A 20,000-nucleotide genomic window follows, 5' to 3' on the forward strand; every position below is an offset into this window, starting at 1 on the left:
CTAAACCTGGACTAAAGCAGGTCTAAAACTAGGTCTAAACCAGGTCTAAACCAGGTCTAAACCAGGTCTAAAAGCAGGTCTAAAACTAGGTCTAAAACTAGGTCTAAAAGCAGGTCTAAAAGCAGGTCTAAAACTAGGTCTAAACCAGGTCTAAACCAGGTCTAAAAGCAGGTCTAAAACTAGGTCTAAAACTAGGTCTAAACCAGGACTAAAGCAGATCTAAAACTAGGTCTAAACCAGGTCTAAAAGCAGGTCTAAAACTAGGTCTAAAGGTCTAAACCAGGTCTAAACCAGGTCTAAAAGCAGGTCTAAAACTAGGTCTAAACCAGGTCTAAACCAGGTCTAAAAGCAGGTCTAAAACTAGGTCTAAAACTAGGTCTAAACCAGGTCTAAACCAGGTCTAAACCAGGTCTAAACCAGGTCTAAAACTAGGTCTAAAACTAGGTCTAAAACTAGGTCTAAAAGCAGGTCTAAAAGCAGGTCTAAACCAGGTCTAAACCAGGTCTAAACCAGGTCTAAAACCAGGTCTAAAACTAGGTCTAAAACAGGTCTAAACCAGGTCTAAACCAGGTCTAAACCAGGTCTTAAACCAGGTCTAAAACCAGGTCTAAAACTAGGTCTAAAACAAGTCTAAACCAGGTCTAAACCAGGTCTTAAACCAGGTCTAAAACCAGGTCCAAACCAGGTCTAAACCAGGTCTAAAACACAATTTAACAGGACTAAATCCTGCCGCGCGTACGTGTCTCTTCTTCTTCTATCAATAATATTTTTAATTTGGTTCAGTAAAATCTGGACTTTTTATTTTCTTTTATCAGACAAAACTTCTTATTTGAAGATTTCCTCGTCTTTGTTTCTCTACAGCAAATCAAGTAATCCAAAGTAATCAGATTACATTACTCACTTTAAGTAATTTAATGGATTACGTAACAAACTACATTTTGGTGTATGTAATCTGTAATCTGTAGGGGATTACATTTTAAAAGTAATCTTCCCAACACTGTCAAGCGCAGTGTGTGTGTGTGTCCAGCAGAGGGCAGCACCTCCACACGTCCACACTCGTAAAACGTTTATTGAATCAGTTTGAACTTTTTTCACTGGTCTCATGTTTTGGAGCATCTCTTCTAAAAACAAAAAACTCCCTGAATCAGTTTAACTTCCAAACCTGAGGGTAATTTTACTACATTTGTCCTCACCTGGATTTATTTTCTTAATTTTGTTGTTAAAACTGCCCCTTTTACCACCTAATGAAGTGTTATAATTTTTTTTCCCCACTACAATCTGCTGCTAAAAAAAAACAACTACAGGACCAGAAATACACATGAAAAACAAAAACAAAAAAAAGACAAGAAAATTCACTCTTTCACACAAACTCACACAAACATGTAGAAACAAATTTTTGGACATAAAAAAAGCTTAATTTCAGGTCTTGGCTACAAAAGCGCAAAATATCAAGTCTGTAAATAAAATTAAGCTTCGTTCCAGCTGCGATTGTACTTATGAATAAACTGTGATCCATTTATTTATCAATTTTATTACCCTGACTTGGAAAATTGTGTTATTTTATATATTTAGTATTTAGATTTTTATCCGAGCGTGATAAATGAATGAATTATTTATGCAAAAACCGTTTTGCTCTGGAGCTCTGGGCCCACGTGCCGTTTGCTCCTTTGAATTTCAATTAAGAATAAAAAACAATCAAATGATGCAAAATTTTTCTGTTATAGTATAAAAAAAACAAAACAGATTTTGGCCTTTATTTCCAATATTTAATTTAAAGTTTATTTCATTTATATTTTAATGTTGATATTTTATTCTCTCTGGTTTATTTGAAGTTCTGCTGCTGAAGGATGAAGCTGAAAAATCGTTGCAGTTTTGTGACAAACATGTTTCTTCTTCATGTTTCTTCTTTTACAGCGACACGTGTTTATTTTCACGTTTTAGAAAGTCACTGTTGATCCACGACGAGAAACAGAAGCAGAGATAAACTCTCCTTTGGACTTTAAATAAACCAGAGAATAAAATATCTAAATTAAAATAGTCAGGAGACTGTTTTTTAATTGATATGATTTGAAATAAACTTTAAATTAAATATTGGAAATAGAAATCGAAATCAGTTTTTTTGTTTGACACTAAAACAGAAAAATGAAATAAACTTTTCCCGTTTTATTGTTTTTCGTTCTTAATTGAAATTCAAAAGAACGAATGGAACACGGATCACACTGTAAAAATATGGAATTATTTTAATTCTAATATTCTAATTATTTGTGTTTTATGATTGTGTATACGTTATAACACTTTTATTATTCATGTTTGTTTGTTTTTACAGAAGCTGGCATTAGCCCCGCCCCCTCCGAGAGACCCGCCCCCTTACAGACCTCCCAGCCAATCAGAGGCCGGCTCAGACCTGGACCAGACCAAAGGTAAAAACGCAAACTTTAAAAACGCAAACTTTAAAAACACAAACTTTAAACTCTAAAACTCAAGAGGCGACTCAGGACTGAACGAGGACAGGATTCAATTATCGGGGCTCAATTATTTTGAGATTTTATTTAAATTTTACATAAAACAAACAAGGAATTTTTGTCCTTTTTGCTTTTAAAGATTCATGTTACACTTTGTCGTTTCCTCGTCACACTCAGACCTGGAGTTGTGTTTTTTTCCTGCACATTGAGAGTTCTGAGTTCTTCTCTCAAAATGAAAACACTCTGTTCCACCTTGTGATGTCATCAGGTGGTGATACAGGAAGTGCTCCGCTGTGTTTTTAAACTCCACACTCTTTCACTAGAATCATCTGGATCATTTTTCAGTCCCAGAGTCGCCGATCTCGACTGGACTGAAAGTGAAAAGGAGCTGTTTTCAAACTGTTGAAAACTCCCACTTGATGACATCACAGGGTGGAGCAGAGCGTTTGGAGCTTTGCAGATGTAAACAGACGAATAATAAAGATTTACTCAAACAAACACAACTCCAGCTCTGTGTGACTTGAAGCTCACGAGAGTCAGTTTGGTGTTAAAAAAAAAAAAAAAAGGAGCTTTAAAAGTAAAAAAATGCAAAATATTAAGACTTATTATTTTTGTTTTGAGTGTTGTACCGTCGTCGTCCTGTGGGAGGCGCTTTGTTCCCGTGTTTTGCTTGAGCCTGTCTCAGTCTGTGGCTCAATCGGTCGAGACTTTTGCCCCGTGACCCCAGGGTTTACAGTTCAGTCAGTTTGGTTTGCACTTTAAAGCACTGTAGTTTAACCTGAGCTGAGACAGGTGAGGCAGGTGAGGCAGGTGAGGTTAGGTGAGACAGGTGAGGCAGGTGAGACAGGTGAGGTTAGGTGAGGTCAGGTGAGGCAGGTGAGGCAGGTGAGGCGGGTGAGGCAGGTGAGGCGGGGTGAGGTTAGGTGAGACAGGTGAGGTTAGGTGAGACAGGTGAGGTTAGGTGAGACAGGTGAGGTTAGGTGAGACAGGTGAGACAGGAGAGACAAGGTGAGACGGGTGAGGCAGGTGAGACAAGAGAGACAGGTGAGGTTTAGGTGAGACAGGTGAGGCAGGTGAGACAGGAGAGACAGGTGAGGTTAGGTGAAACAGGTGAGACAGGTGAGGCAGGTGGGACAGGTGAGACAAGAGGACAGGTGAGGTTAGGTGAGACAGGTGAGGTTAGGTGAGACAGGTGAGGTTAGGTGAGACAGGTGAGACAGGTGAGGCGGGTGAGGCAGGTGAGACAAGAGAGACAGGTGAGGTTAGGTGAGACAGGTGAGGCAGGTGAGACAGGAGACAGGTGAGGTTAGGTGAGACAGGTGAGGCAGGTGAGACAGGAGAGACAGGTGAGGTTAGGTGAAACAGGTGAGACAGGTGAGGCAGGTGGGACAGGTGAGACATGTAAGACATGTGAGGTTAGGTGAGACAGATGAGGCAGGTGGGACAGGTGAGGCGAGTGAGACAGGTGAGACAGGTGAGGTTAGATGAGACGGGTGAGACAGGTGACACAGGTGAGGTTAGGTGAGACAGGTGGGACAGGTGAGGTTAGGTGAGACAGGTGACACAGGTGAGGTTAGGTGAGGTTAGGTGAGACAGGTGGGACAGGTGAGGTTAGGTGAGACAGGTGAGACAGGTGAGGTTAGGTGAGACAGGTGACACAGGTGAGGTTAGGTGAGACAGGTGACACAGGTGAGGTTAGGTGAGACAGGTGAGGCGGGTGTGACAGGTGAGACAGGTAAGACATGTGAGGTTAGGTGAGACAGGTGAGGCAGGTGAGACGGGTGAGGACAGGTGAGGCGGGTGTGAGGTGACAGGTGAGGCGGGTGAGGACAGGTGAGGCGGGTGAGACAGGTGAGTGACGGGTGTGACAGGTGAGACAGGTGAGACAGGTGAGGCAGGTGAGGCAGGTGAGGCAGGTGAGGCAGGTGAAGCAGGTGAGACATTTGAGTTTGACCTCTGAACCTTTGTGTGTTGTGTTTCAGGGCTGCTTTGAGTCGCTCCGTTCGCTGCACACGACACCAAAAGGACCAAAACACTTGAACTTTTAAACTTTTCAGTCTTTTGTTTTTGATTCACAGAGTCTCGGAAGAACCTCTGACTTTAACTCTCAAAATAAAATGTACAAATAATAAAAATTTGACTCAAAACAAGACAAAAGGAGAAATTCAATTTGTCAACTGGACAAAAGTTTATTTATGTCCAATAAACTGTCAGACACTGGTGACACGTCCTCATATCTGCCTGAAGGAGGAGCTAACTACACTGAAACTACTCTGAAACTGAAACACTCCATTCAGTGAAGTGAAGACAGAAACAAGACACTTCACAAGACGATGAACCAACACAGACGAGAGAGCAACACAGGACCTCAGTCTGATGTAAAACCTCCACCTAAAAGGACCTCAGTCTGCCCAACATCTCCAGTGAGGTCCACATCTTTGGTTTTAGAGGAAAGTTAAAGAGGTGTTTTTTTTTTGTGAGGAAAGACAAACCTTCCTTAAACAGAAATGGAGGCTTCAGACACCATCGGTCTCTGATTTACAAATCCGACCTCAGAACCAAAACAAGACAAAACAAAGAGAACAACGGTGAGGTCCAGGTCAGGTCCAGATGTGTGAAAGCTCCATCAGGGACCTCAGTGATTCTGCTGATGTGACCCACACTCTGTACGAGATCAACAGACCGAGCTACAAACACAAACTGTAAACGTGTGCGTGTTAGTTCCAGAGGAGTTTCAGTGTAGTTAGCTCCTCCTTCAGGCAGATATAAGGAAGTATCACCACGTCTGACCAGAACTGAAGAAACAGCTCGGATGAACTGAGGAAGGTTTTTGACTAAAATAAACTTTTGTCCAGTTGACAAATAAAATTTCTACTTTGCTGTGGATTCTGGACGACTGAGGGATTTTACAAACATCTCGACTCAAAACAGTAAAACAGTAAAACAGTCTGGTTCTGTGAGTCTCCGTGGAGCGTCTCTGGTCTGGACTCTGGTTTGGTCTCTCCTCTGTGGTCGTTGGTTCTCCTATTTTTGGTCTAGACTCTGGTCCTGGTCTCATTCTGGTCTATGGCCTAGTCCTGGTCTCTGGTTCTGTTTCTGGTCCCGGTCCGGCTCTGTTTGTGGTCCTGGTCTGGTTCTGGTCTCTGGTCCCTGGTCCTGGTCCCTGGTCCTGGTCTTTGGTCCTAGTCTGGTTCTGTTTCTGGTCTGGTTCTGTTTCTGGTTCTGGTTTCTGTCCTGGTCCTGGTCTGATTCCTGGTCCGATTCCTGGTCCGATTCCTGGTCCTGGTCTGGTTCTGTTTCTGGTCCTGGTCCTGGTCTGATTCCTGGTCCTGGTCTGGTTCTGTTTCTGGTCCTGGTCCTGGTCTGATTCCTGGTCCTGGTCTGGTTCTGTTTCTGGTCCTGGTCCTGGTCTGGTTCTGGTCCTGGTCCTGGTCTGGTTCTGTTTCTGGTCCTGGTCTGGTTCTGTTTCTGGTCCTGGTCCTGGTCTGGTTCTGTTTCTGGTCCTGGTCCTGGTCTGGTTCTGTTTCTGGTCTTGGTTCTTTTGGTGGCAGTGGGCGGTGTTGGGGCTCATTGGTGGAGGTTGAAATCTTTTTTTTCTTTCTGATTTCTTTTTAAAACACTTTTTTTTTTTTTTTTTAATTCAGTTTTTGTTTAAATAATTTGAAAATACTGTCAAAGATTCATTTATGAAATGTTAAAATCAGAAGTGAAATTCTGTGTTTGTTTTTTTCTGTTTGATCTGAGTTCAGAATAAAACATCATCAAATTGTTTTGTGGCTGAAATGAAATAAAAGCAAAAATAATCTTCATGTTAAAGCCTCCGTCAGACGCTTTTCTCCATGGAGATGTTACTGCTTTGTCTGGAATGTTCCACAGTGCGGCATTAAACCTTTCTATCTTCTTGGAGACCAAACGGGATGTTGTTCCAGGTCAGATCTGTGGAGAGGCGACCCCTGCCTGTTTTTCAAGGTATTTTTGAGCTTTAAAACCTGCACCTGTATTTGAGTAAATGTAAAGTCGAGCTGTTTAAAGTCACACTGCGGAACATTCCAGACAGAACAATGACATCTCCATGGAAACAAGCAGGTGAGAGGACCTCAATGGAAAAGTTACACAGTGCATCTTTAAACTTTTGTTCAAACATCAGAAACACGAGGCTCAGACGTTTATACTCATGTTCATCCAGGTTTCTGCTTTACTCCTGTGATTCCTCACACCTTAGACCGTTCACACCCTAGACTGTTCACACTTTAATCTGTTCACATTGTAGCCTGTTCACACTGTTCACATTTTAGGTTGTTCACACTGTAGACTGTTCACACCCTAGACTGTTCACACCCTAGACTGTTCACCCTGTTCACACCCTAGACCGTTCACACTGTAGACTGTTCACACTGTAGACTGTTCACACTGTAGACATAGATTGTTCACACTGTAGACTGTTCACACCTTGGGTTGTTCACACTGTAGATTGTCACTGAAACGTTGGAGCGATGGAGAAACATAAACTCACTCTGAAGGATCTTTACCCTTTGGTCTCTGCTCCTGACCTGAGGCTCAGACCTGAAGACAAAACCATTTCAGGGACTTGAGACTCTGAGGGTTTGAATGGAAAATATTAAAAATATTTGTAATATTAGTCGTTTCACTTTTTTCCTCCATAAATCCACAGACGTTCATATCGACGTCTTCTGTGTCTGAAATGTAGAACGAGGAAAAGACAAAAACTGAACAAGACGCCGAGTCCGACTGAGTGAGATTTACTCTAACATGAAGAGCGACCAGACTGGAGAGAGAAAGAGAAGAAGAGAGAGAAAGAGAAGAAGAGAGAGAAAGAGAAGAAGAGAGAGAAAGAGAAGAAGAGAGAGAAAGAGAAGAAGAGAGAGAAAGAGAAGAAGAGAGAGAAAGAGAAGAAGAGAGAGAAAGAGGAGAAGAACAGGAGAGAAGTGAAAGTGAGAGGAGGAGTGTTCACACCTCAGGGGACCTGAGTTTATTTAATCTGAGTTAATCAAATGAAGCTCAAACTGGGACACGAGTCTGTGTCTGTGTGTGTCTGTGTGTGTGTGTGTGTGTGTCTGTCTGTCTGTGTGTGCTGTGTGTGTGTGTGTGTGTGTGTCTGTGTCTGTGTCTGTGTGTGTGTGTGTGTCTGTGTGTGTCTGTGTCTGTGTGTGTGTCTGTGTGTCTGTGTGTGTGTGTGTGTGTCTGTGTGTGTCTGTGTGTGTGTGTGTGTGTCTGTGTGTGTGTGTGTGTCTGTGTGTGTGTCTGTGTGTGTGTGTGTCTGTGTGTGTGTGTGTGTGTGTGTGTCTGTCTGTGTGTCTGTCTGTCTGTCTGTGTGTGTGTCTGTGTGTGTGTGTGTCTGTGTGTGTGTGTGTGTGTGTGTCGTCTGTGTGTCGTCTGTCTGTCTGTGTGTGTCTGTGTGGTGTGTGTCTGTGTGTCTGTGTGTGTCTGTGTGTGTGTGTGTGTGTGTGTGTCTGTGTGTGTGTGTGTGTGTGTGTGTCTGTGTGTGTGTGTGTGTCTGTGTGTGTCTGTGTGTGTGTGTGTCTGTGTGTGTGTCTGTGTGTGTGTCTGTGTGTGTCTGTGTGTGTCTGTGTGTCTGTGTGTGTGTGTGTGTCTGTGTGTGTGTGTCTGTGTCTGTGTGTGTCTGTGTCTGTGTGTGTGTGTCTGTGTCTGTCTGTGTGTGTGTATCTGTGTGTGTCTGTGTGTGTCTGTGTGTGTCTGTGTGTGTCTGTGTGTGTGTGTGTGTCTGTGTGTCGTCCACAACAACAGACGTGTCACTGTCACCAGAAGAGGGCGCTGGTGAGATAAACCAGGACTGAACCAGGACTGGACCAGGACTGGACCAGGACTGGACCAGGACTGAACCAGGACTGGACTGAACCAGGACTGGACCAGGACTGGACCAGGACTGGACCAGGACTGAACCAGGACTGGACCAGGACTGGACCAGGACTGAGCAGAGACAGTAGGTGGCGCTGGTCTGGGTTTGTTCACTGCAGGAGCAGACGAGACGAGAAACTTCAGTCCCACAAACTGAACATGAGTCAAATCAAATCTACAAATGATTCATGTTTTTCTCTCAAACTTCATTTGTGTTGAAGATTTGATTTGGATTTAATAAAAACATTTGAAACAGAATAAATTTACAGACGTCATCTAATCTTACGCACATTTTAAACAATTCCTCCTCTCCTCCTCGTCTCCTCTCTCCTCCTCGTCTCCTCTCCTCCTCGTCTCCTCTCTCCTCGTCTCCTCTCCTCCTCTCTCTCTCTCCTCCTCGTCTCCTCTCCTCCTCTCCTCCTCGTCCTCCTCTCTCTCTCTCTCCTCGTCTCTCTCCTCCTCTCCTCCTCCTCGTCTCCTCTCTCTCTCTCCTCCTCGTCTCCTCTCTCCTCCTCGTCTCTCTCTCCTCTCTCCTCCTCTCTCTCTCTCCTCTCTCTCCTCCTCTCTCGTCTCCTCTCCTCCTCTCTCCTCCTCTGTCCTCCTCTCCTCCTCTCTCCTCTCTCCTCCTCGTCTCCTCTCTCTCTCTCTCTCTCTCCTCCTCTCCTCTCTCTCCTCTCTCCTCCTCGTCTCCTCTCTCCTCCTCTCCTCTCTCCTCCTCTCTCCTCGTCTCCTCTCTCCTCCTCGTCTCCTCTCCTCCTCGTCTCCTCTCCTCCTCTCCTCCTCTCCTCCTCGTCTCCTCTCTCCTCCTCCTCTCCTCCTCCTCCTCCTCCTCTCCTCTCCTCCTCTTCTCTCTCCTCCTCTCCTCCTCGTCTCCTCTCTCCTCCTCGTCTCCTCTCCTCCTCGTCTCCTCTCCTCCTTTCCTCTCTCCTCCTCTCTCTCTCTCTCCTCTCCTCCTCGTCTCCTCTCTCTCTCCTCTCTCCTCTCTCCTCCTCTCTCCTCTCTCTCCTCTCTCCTCTCTCCTCGTCTCCTCTCTCCTCTCTCTCCTCTCTCTCCTCTCTCTCTCTTCTCCTCTCTCCTCTCCTCTCTCCTCCTCTTCCTCTCCCTCCTCTCTCTCCTCTCTCCTCTCTCCTCCTCTCTCTCCTCCTCTCTCCTCTCTCTCTCTCCTCTCTCTCTCTCCTCCTCTCCTCTCTCTCCTCTCTCCTCCTCCTCCTCCCTCTCTCCTCCTCTCCTCCTCTCCTCTCTCTCCTCCTCTCCTCCTCTTCTCTCTTCTCTCCTCTCCTCGTCTCCTCTCCTCCTCTCTCCTCTCCTCCTCGTCTCCTCCTCTTCTCTCCTCCTCGTCTCCTCTCTCCTCTTCTCCTCGTCTCCTCTCTCTCCTCTCCTCTCTCTCCTCGTCTCCTCTCTCCTCATCTCCCCGTCTTCTCTCCTTCTCTCCTCCTCGTCTCCTCTCCTCCTCTCCTTGTCTCCTCGTCTCCTCTCCTCCTCTCCTCGTCTCCTCTCCTCCTCGTTTCCTCTATTCCTCGTCTCCTCTCCTCCTCTTCTTCTCGTCTCCTCTCTTCTTTCTCTCCTCCTCCGTTGTTAGAGGAGAGATGGAACAAGGGAGAGAAAAGGACAAAGGAGCTAGGAGAGAGAGGAGCTAGGATGTAGGAATGGAGGGGAGGAGGGAGGAGAGGGAGGAGGGGGAGGGGCGAGCGACAGACAGAGGAGAGAGAGTGCAATGGAGGGAAAAACACAGAATCACTGCACCAAAACACGGCCCCGAGACTCGGACTAAACCGGGACTAAACCGGGTCTGAACCGGGTCTGGATCAGGTCTGGACCAGGACCCGACCTGAGGCTGCACCAGCACTGCACCAGGACTAACCCGGGACTAAACCAGGACTATCCATGGACCATGATTCCACCAGGTCAGTGATGGTTCAAAGAGACGGAGGTCACCTCTAAAAACCTGGACTAAACCAGGACTAAACCAGAACTAAACCAGGACTAAACCAGGACTAAACCGGGTCTAAACCAGGACTAAGCCAGAACTAAACCAGGACTAAACCAGGACTAAACCGGGTCTAAACCAGGACTAAGCCAGAACTAAACCCGGACTAAGCCAGAACTAAACCAGGACTAAACCAGGACTAAACCGGGTCTAAACCAGGACTAAGCCAGAACTAAACCAGGACTAAACCAGGACTAAACCAGGACTAACCAGACTAAACCAGGACTAAGCCAGAACTAAACCAGGACTAAACCAGGACTAAGCCAGAACTAAACCAGGACTAAGCCAGGGACTAAACCGGGACTTAACCAGGTCTAAACCAGAACTAAACCAGGACTAAACCGGGTCTAAACCAGGACTAAGCCAGAACTAAACCAGGACTAAACCAGGACTAAACCGGGTCTAAACCAGGACTAAGCCAGAACTAAACCAGGACTAAACCAGTACTAAGCCAGGACTAAACCAGGACTAAACCAGGACTAAACCAGGACTAAACCAGGACTAAGCCAGAACTAAACCAGGACTAAACAGAACTAAACCAGGACTAAACCAGACTAAACCAGGACTAAACCTAAGGACTAAACCGGGAACTAACCGGGACTAAACCGGGACTTAACCAGAACTAAACCAGGACTAAACCAGGTCTAAACCAGGTCTAGACCAGGAGTAGACCAGGACTGAACCAGGACTAGACCAGGACTAAATCAGATCTAAACCAGGTCTAAACCAGGTCTAAACCAGGTCTAAACCAGATCTAAACCAGATCTAAACCAGATCTAAACCAGGTCTAAACCAGGTCTAAACCAGATCTAAACCAAAAACCAGGTCTAAACCAGATCTAAACCAGGTCTAAACCAGGTCTAAACCAGGTCTAAACCAGGTCTAAACCAGGACTAAACCAGGTCTAAACCAGGTCTAAACCAGGACTAAACCAGGACTAAACCAGGACTAAACCAGGACTGAACCAGGACAAAGCAAGAGCTAAAGTGGGACTAAACCTGAGTCTAGACCAGGACTGAGGAGGAAAAACTGTTGAATGTTCTGGAAGCTTCTGCACTGGGACTGAACTCAGACCCAGGACTGGACCAGGACTGGACCAGGACTGGACCAGGACTGGACCAGGACTGGACCAGGCCTGTGGAGGACGTGTGTAGCGCCCCCTGCTGTGTGCTGTGACAGTTTTGGGACAGTTGTTTTCACTTTTTTCTCTCTCTCTTTCTGATCCTCACACAGAAGATTTAAACGTTTATGGAGGATTATTTTTAGTTTCAAATTGTCAGTGAAAGTTCAAAATATCATTGTCGAGACGCAGCAGCCGTGGAATTATGACAAAAAAAAAAAGAAAAGAAAAGAATAAAAATCCAATAACTGCGAACGTGGAAGGACCAGATAAGTTTGATTGTCATTTCCCAGGTTTACTTGAAATAAAAATCATTTAATCCTGAATCAAAATGAATTCCGCTTTTAAAAACATTCATGTAAACACGTGAAACTAGAATGATTATTCAGAATTAAACTTAATCGTGAAGTAAGTGTTTGGTTTATTTTGATTTTAAAGCTGAATGAATTTGGTTCCTGGATCCTGTTTGTCGTTTTTTCTAATAATGTTGATGGTTCAGAAAAGTCGGGAGCAGATGAAGTGTGTGTTTTCTTTTTCGTGTTTTTCGTAAATTCGTTGGCGTCTCTGTCCAGTCAGAACCCAATTCAACTTTATTATTTACATGGAAACTACAAGGAGAAGATCTGAATTTTAGAACAATCAGAATAAACAAACATCATGTAAACGTGGACAATCAAACTGTTTTTTTTTTTTGTTTTTTTTCCTGGCATCGCTGACTCACCTGCGCGCTGGGATTACGTGGTTTATGTTCACCTCTCACACGTTCCACAAACACAAGATGCCGTTTACTCGACTCGATTTCTAGAGTGAAGAGGAAACAGGAGGAGGAAGAAGGAGGAGGTGTTTCTACTGAGGAAAAAGGACAAATAGTTGCTGTTTCTCTTTTGTCGAGGAGAAAATTCAGTTTGTCGACTGGACAAAAGTGAGTTTGGTTGAAGACGTTTCTCAGCTGCTTCTTCGGTTCTGTCAGACGCTGGTGACACTTATATCTGTCTGCAGGAGGAGCTAACTACACTGAAACTACTCTGGAACTAACACACACACTTGTTTACAGTTTGTGTTTGTTGGTTGGGCCTGTTGACCTGTACAGGGTGTGGGGGTCAGAACAGTTCATGGTCAAAATGGAGCCTCCACACGTCTGGACCGGACCTGGATCCTCCTGTTGTTCTTGTTTGTTTGAGGTTTGAGGTTTGAGGTTTGAGGATGGACGTGGAAACAGGAGACAGATGGTTTATCTGTTTAGAGAAGGATTCTGTTTCTGAACAAAAACAGCTTCTTTTACTCTCCTCTCAAACCAGTTCTTTTCTCTAAACCAGGACTGAACCAGGACTAAAACAGGACTAAACCAGGACTAAACCAGGGACTAAACCTGGACTAAACCTGGACTGAACCAGGACTAAAACAGGACTGAACCAGGACTAAACAAGGACTAAAAAAAGGACTAAAACGGGACTAAACCAGGACTAAAACAGGGACTAAACCTGGACTAAACCATGACTGAACCAGGGACTAAACCAGGGACTAAACCAGGTCTGAAACAGGACTAAAACAGGACTAAACCAGGACTAAACCAGGACTAAACCAGGACGAAACAAGGACTAAACTAGGACTAAAACAGGACTAAAACAGGGACTAAACCAGGACTGAACCTGGAGTGAACCTGGAGTGAACCAGGACTAAACCAGGAATAAACCAGGACGAAACAAGGACTAAACAAGGACTAAAACAGGATTAAAACAGGGACTAAACCAGGACTAAACCAGGGACTAAACCTGGACTAAACCAGGACTGAACCAGGGACTAAACCAGGACTAAATGAGGACTGAAGTAGAACTAAACCAGGTCTAAACCAAGACAAAGCAAGAACTAAAGTGGGACTAAACCCGGGTCTAAAACTGGACTAAAGAAAAAAATCAGTACGTCTCTGTCCTCAAATGAGTGACCTGTGGTTTTTAAGTGGAGATGAACATCAGACTGAGGTCCTGTGTTGTTTTCTCGTCTGTGTTGGTTCTTGTGAAGTGTCTGTTTAGTTTCTCCAGTGTCACTTCAGTCTTCACTTTGTTTTGTTTGTGTCTCAGTGTTTTGTCCTTTGGTTGGACCAGTTTCTGTCTTAAAGTGTTCGTAGATTTGAAATAGACTTGGATTTCATGTTGTCTGAAAATCCTCTGTAGTTTTTCAGAAACACCAGTCATGTACGGAACAGTTCCTCCTTTCTCCTGGTTCTGATTCTCTGTTGTTCTGTTTTTTAGTTCTCTTGGTTTTGTTGAAGGCCCAGTTCAGATCTCCACAAACAGAGAGGACTTTGTTTTGTTAAAAAATCGTCTGTATAAATTGTGACCACGCCCCCTCCCAAACTGGAAGTCGGCCGTCTTGGATTAATCATGTGACAAATGTTATAATGTCGTCACATGTAGACGTCCAATTTTGCCACATTTTCATTTATGAAACTTTTAAAACAGACACAACCTCAAAGTACAGCGGCGCGGCTTCCTAGTTTACTAAAGTCGTACAAAAACATTTTGGTAATAGGGTAATACCGTACACTCCGGTAAAATCCAGAGACGGTTTCAGGGTATCAAAATTTTGATAACACCCAACCCTAATGTGTGACAGGTCCACAGCCCAACTGGGCTAGAGAAAAGAACCTGTGAGAGATACGAGTGCCAGCGAGGGCCGATCATCGCCGCTTGCAGCTATAAACATTATTATTATTGTTATTTATATTGTTTATATTTTTATTATGATTATAAAAGTTTAAATGTGTTATTTTGTCTGTGGTTTTACTGTGAAATCTGACAATCAGGGTTAAAGCTCCACTGTGGGACATTTCACACACTGACACAGTCACAGGGTCGGGGAGTTTTTCCTCAGACTGGAGCAGAACGACGGATGGAGACGACATTTAGAAAAGAAAAGAGGAAAAAGAGAAACTGACGAAAGAAAGAAAGAGAGAAGAAAAAGAGAAAGTGACATTTGAGAGAAAGAGAGATGGAGGAGGAGGAAGGAAGGAAGAAGCAAAAGGAAAAAGGGAAGGAGCAGAAAAGAGGAAAAAGAGAAAGTGATGTTTGAGAGAAAGGAGGGAGAAAAAAGAGAAGAAAAGAAAAAAGGAAGGGAGAAGAAAAGGAGAAAGTGACATTTGAGGGAGAGAGAGGATGAGGAGGATGGAGGAAGGAGGGATGAGAGAAAAGACGAGTGACATAAAAACCTTTAGGATCGACTGTCACAGGAAAAGACTGAGACAAGACCAGGACTAGACCAGAACTAGACCAGGACTAGAGCGGGTCTAGACCAGGACTTGAAGGTGAGGGGGTGATGAAGACGAGGGGGTGATGAAGACGAGGGGGTGATGAAGACGAAGGGGTGATGAAGACGAAGAGGACGGAGCTGAAGCGTGAAACAGCAGCAGAACAAATCGACCAATCAGACGCTTAAAGACACAGAGCTTCGTTCTGATTGGACGAACAGAGAAAGACAATTTTACACTGTCACATGTAATTTAGACCGAAACAAGTCCTGGTCTAGTCCTGGTTTAGACCTGGTTTAGACCTGGTCCAGTCCTGGTCTAATCCTGGTCTAGTCCTGGTTTAGTCCTGGTTCAGTCCTGGTCTAGTCCTGGTTTAGACCTGGTTTAGACCTGATTCAGTCCTGGTCCAGTCCTGGTCCAGTCCTGGTCTAGTCCTGGTCCGGTCCCGGTTCAGTCCTGGTTCAGTCCTGGTTTAGTCCTGGTCTAGTCCTGGTTTAGTCCTGGTTCAGTCCTGGTTCAGTCCTGGTCTAATCCTGGTCTAGTCCTGGTTTAGTCCTGGTTCAGTCCTGGTCTAGTCCTGGTCTAGTCCTGGTTTAGACCTGGTTTAGACCTGGTTTAGTCCTGGTTCAGTCCTGGTCTAGTCCTGGTCTAGTCCTGGTCTAGTCCTGGTCTAGTCCTGGTTCAGTCCTGGTCTAGTCCTGGTTTAGTCCTGGTTCAGTCCTGGTCTATTCCTGGTCTAATCCTGGTCTAGTCCTGGTTTAGTACTGGTTCAGTCCTGGTCTAGTCCTGGTCTAGTCCTGGTTTAGACCTGGTTTAGACCTGATTCAGTCCTGGTTCAGTCCTGGTTCAGTCCTGGTCTAGTCCTGGTTTAGTCCTGGTCTAGTCCTGGTTCAGTCCTGGTTTAGTCCTGGTTCAGTCCTGGTTTAGTCCTGGTTTAGTCCTGGTTCAGTCCTGGTTCAGTCCTGGTCTAGTCCTGGTTTAGTCCTGGTTTAGTCCTGGTTCAGTCCTGGTTCAGTCCTGGTTTAGTCCTGGTCCAGTCCTGGTCTAGTCCTGGTCTAGTCCTGGTCTAGTCCTGGTCTAGTCCTGGTCTATTCCTGGTTTAGTTCTGGTCTAGTCCTGGTCTAGTCCTGGTTAGTCCTGGTCAGTCCTGGTCTAGTCCTGGTCTATTCCTGGTTTAGTTCTGGTCTAGTCCTGGTCTAGTCCTGGTCTAGTCCTGGTCCAGTCCTGGTCCAGTCCTGGTTCAGTCCTGGTTCAGTCCTGGTTTAGTCCTGGTCTAGTCCTGGTCTAGTCCTGGTCTAGTCCTGGTTCAGTTCTGGTTTTTCTTTCAGAGCGTTATGCGGATCTTCCTGGGGAGCTGTTCTGTGTGGACCTGGAGAAAGACCGGACCGGACTTGGACTGAGTCTGGCCGGGAACCGGGACCGGTCCAGACTGAGCGTGTTCGTGGTGGGTCTGAGTCCCGGAGGCGCCGCGGCCAAAGATGGACGGATCCGGGTCGGAGACGAACTGCTCGAGGTAAAACCAGACCCGACTTTGAAACGTTTCTTTAATGTTCAGTATCATAGCAACTGAAGAGCCAATCAGGAGCCGGCTGTCGGAGGTCACGCCCCTTCCCTTATCAGCGCTGTCAATCAAACCTCTTCCTAACGCTTGTGGGAGGGGCTTCAGGGAAAGAAGGCGCCTGATAGGTTTGTTCTTAGGAGCAGGTACAGATCTATAATAACCTGGATAAGCCCCGCCCCCTCTGTCTCTAGTGGTCGCTCCAGGTACTGCACACAGATTCTCCCACAGAGGAAACGCACTTTGGGAATTGAACCTGCTCGTGTTCTTCCGATTCTGCAGGATTCTTTTCTATTTTCACAACATAAACTTTTTAAAATGTTTAAATCCTCGTGGCTCCTGAAATGATCTTTGTCAGACTGAGCCTCGCTGCTCTGATTGGTCCAAACGCTCCACGCTACGCTCTGATTGGGCCAAAAGCTTCATGCCGCGCTCTGATTGGTCCAAATGCTCAATGCTATGCTCTGATTGGTCCAAACGGTCCACGCCACGCTCTGGTTGGTCCAAACGCTCCATACCGCGCTCTGATTGGTCCAAATGCTCAACACTATGCTCTGGTTGGTCCAAACGCTCCATGCCACGTTATGATTGGTCCAAATGCTCCACGCCGTGCTCTGATTGGTCCAAACGCTCCATGCCACGTTATGATTGGTCCAAACGCTCCACGCCGCGCTCTGATTGGTCCAAACGCTCCACGCCGCGCTCTGATTGGTCCAAACGCTCCACGCCACGCTCTGATTGGTCCAAACACTCCACACTACGCTCTGATTGGTCCAAATGCCCCACATCGTGCTCTGATTGGTCCAAACGCTCCATGCCGTGCTTTGATTGGTCTAAACGCTCCACGTCGTGCTCTGATTGGTCCAAACGCTCCACGCTACGCTCTGATTGTTCCAAATGCCCCACGCCGCGCTCTGATTGGTCCAAACGCTCCACGCTACGCTCTGATTGGTCCAAACGCTCCACGCTACGCTCTGATTGTTCCAAATGCCCCACGCCGCGCTCTGATTGGTCCAAACGCTCCACTCTACACTCTGATTGGTCCAAACGCTCCACTCTACACTCTGATTGGTCCAAACGCTCCACGCTACGCTCTGATTGGTCCAAGCGCTCCACGTTACGCTCTGATTGGTCCAAACGCCCCACACCGTGCTCTGATTGGTCCAAACGCTTCACACTGTGCTTTGATTGGTTCAGACGCTTCACATTGCGCTTTGATTGGTCCAAATGCTCCACGCCGTGCATTTTACAGACATCACACAGTGGGAGGAGCTCACTCGGAAGTGAATGTGGAAGAGAAAATTATTTTTGTGCCCATGAGCCAAAGACACAGACTCTGAAAACAACACGGCGCAGCTTGTGTTCATCTTCAGGTTTGATGAGAGTTCTGTGTTAAAGAGAGAGGAGCGTAGAACTATTATCAAATCTGACGCTGAATCCAAGAAGACGCTGAGCGAGAGCGAGACAAAGACACTTTATGACTGAAAAAAGTTTCAACCTTTGTGAAGCCGGACGCCCTGAACACGAGCAGGTTCAATTCCCAAAGTGCGTTTCCTCTGTGGGAGAATCTGTCTGCAGTACCTAGAGCGACCACTAGAGACAGAGGGGGCGGGGCTTATCCAGGTTTATTACAGATCCATGATTACAGAGAGACAGACCCACACCTTACGCACAAACTGAACTAGTGAACCACGACAACGACATCTACAAACTGAACTAGTGAACTACGACCACGACAACGACATCTACAAACTGAACTAGTGAACTACGACCACGACCACGACATCTACAAACTGAACTAGTGAACTACGACCACGACAACGACATCTACAAACTGAACTAGTGAACTACGACCACGACAATGACATCTACAAACTGAACTAGTGAACTACAACCACGACAACGACATCTACAAACTGAACTAGTGAACTACAACCACGACGACATCTACAAACTGAACTAGTGAACTACGACCACGACAACGACATCTACAAACTGAACTAGTGAACTACGACCACGACCACGACATCTGCAAACTGAACTAGTGAACTACGACCACGACAACGACATCTACAAACTGAACTAGTGAACTACAACGACAACGACACGACATCTACAAACTGAACTAGTGAACTACAACCACGACAACGACATCTACAAACTGAACTAGTGAACTACGACGACGAAACGACATCTACAAACTGAACTAGTGAACTACGACCACGACATCTACAAACTGAACTAGTGAACTACGACCACGACGACATCTACAAACTGAACTAGTGAACTACGACCACGACATCTACAAAACTGAACTAGTGAACTACGACCACGACACGACATCTGCAAACTGAAACTAGTGAACTACGACGACAACGACATCTACAAACTGAACTAGTGAACTACGACCACGACATCTACAAACTGAACTAGTGAACTACGACCACGACATCTACAAACTGAACTAGTGAACTACAAACCACGACGACATCTACAAACTGAACTAGTGAACTACGACCACGACATCTACAAACTGAACTAGTGAACTACGACCACGACACGACATCTACAAACTGAACTAGTGAACTACGACCACGACAACGACATCTACAAACTGAACTAGTGAACTACGACCACGACAACGACATCTACAAACTGAACTAGTGAACTACGACCACGACATCTGAACTAGACACTCTACAAACTGAACTAGTGAACTACGACCACGACATCTACAAACTGAACTAGTGAACTACGACCACGACAACGACATCTACAAACTGAACTAGTGAACTACGACCACGACAACGACATCTACAAACTGAACTAGTGAACTACGACCACGACGACATCTACAAACTGAACTAGTGAACTACAACCACGACATCTACAAACTGAACTAGTGAACTACGACCACGACAACGACATCTACAAACTGAACTAGTGAACTACGACCACGACGACATCTACAAACTGAACTAGTGAACTACTACGACCACGACATCTACAAACTGAACTAGTGAACTACAACCACGACAACGACATCTACAAACTGAACTAGTGAACTACAACCAACGACATCTACAAACTGAACTAGTGAACTACAACCACGACATCTACAAACTGAACTAGTGAACTACAACAACGACATCTACAAACTGAACTAGTGAACTACACCACGACAACGACATCTACAAACTGAACTAGTGAACTACAACGACAACGACATCTACAAACTGAACTAGTGAACTACAACGACAACGACATCTACAAACTGAACTAGTGAACTACAACGACGACAACGACATCTACAAACTGAACTAGTGAACTACGACCACGACACGACATCTACAAACTGAACTAGTGAACTACGACGACGACACGACATCTACAAACTGAACTAGTGAACTACGACCACGACATCTGCAAACTGAACTAGTGAACTACAACCACGACAACGACATCTACAAACTGAACTAGTGAACAACGACAACGACATCTACAAACTGAACTAGTGAACTACGACCACGACACGACATCTGCAAACTGAACTAGTGAACTACGACCACGACAACGACATCTACATCTACAAACTGAACTAGTGAACTACGACCACGACATCTGCAAACTGAACTAGTGAACTACGACCACGACAACGACATCTACAAACTGAACTAGTGAACTACGACCACGACAACGACATCTACAAACTGAACTAGTGAACTACGACGACGACAACGACATCTACAAAC

General features: G+C 45.5%; 2 protein-coding genes across 2 annotated transcripts in view; one reads left to right on the forward strand and one right to left on the reverse strand.

Moving 5' to 3' along the window:
• patj (PATJ crumbs cell polarity complex component) overlaps window positions 1–20,000 on the forward strand; it is an 85,701-nt gene that overhangs the window by 40,057 nt on the left and 25,644 nt on the right. The window contains exons 29-30 of the mRNA XM_055165276.1: window positions 2,327–2,420; window positions 16,019–16,203. Of these exons, the coding sequence (XP_055021251.1) occupies window positions 2,327–2,420; window positions 16,019–16,203 (279 nt within the window). The remainder of the gene's footprint in view (window positions 1–2,326; window positions 2,421–16,018; window positions 16,204–20,000) is intronic.
• Window positions 1–20,000, reverse strand: part of LOC110168541 (zinc finger and SCAN domain-containing protein 2-like) — a 126,925-nt gene that overhangs the window by 14,276 nt on the left and 92,649 nt on the right. The gene's annotated exons all lie outside the window — the stretch shown is intronic.

This window comes from Boleophthalmus pectinirostris, unplaced genomic scaffold (genome assembly GCF_026225935.1).
Source record: "Boleophthalmus pectinirostris isolate CB_2022bp ecotype Guang Dong unplaced genomic scaffold, ASM2622593v1 HiC_scaffold_7, whole genome shotgun sequence".
In the NCBI taxonomy this organism is placed as follows: domain Eukaryota; kingdom Metazoa; phylum Chordata; class Actinopteri; order Gobiiformes; family Gobiidae; genus Boleophthalmus; species Boleophthalmus pectinirostris.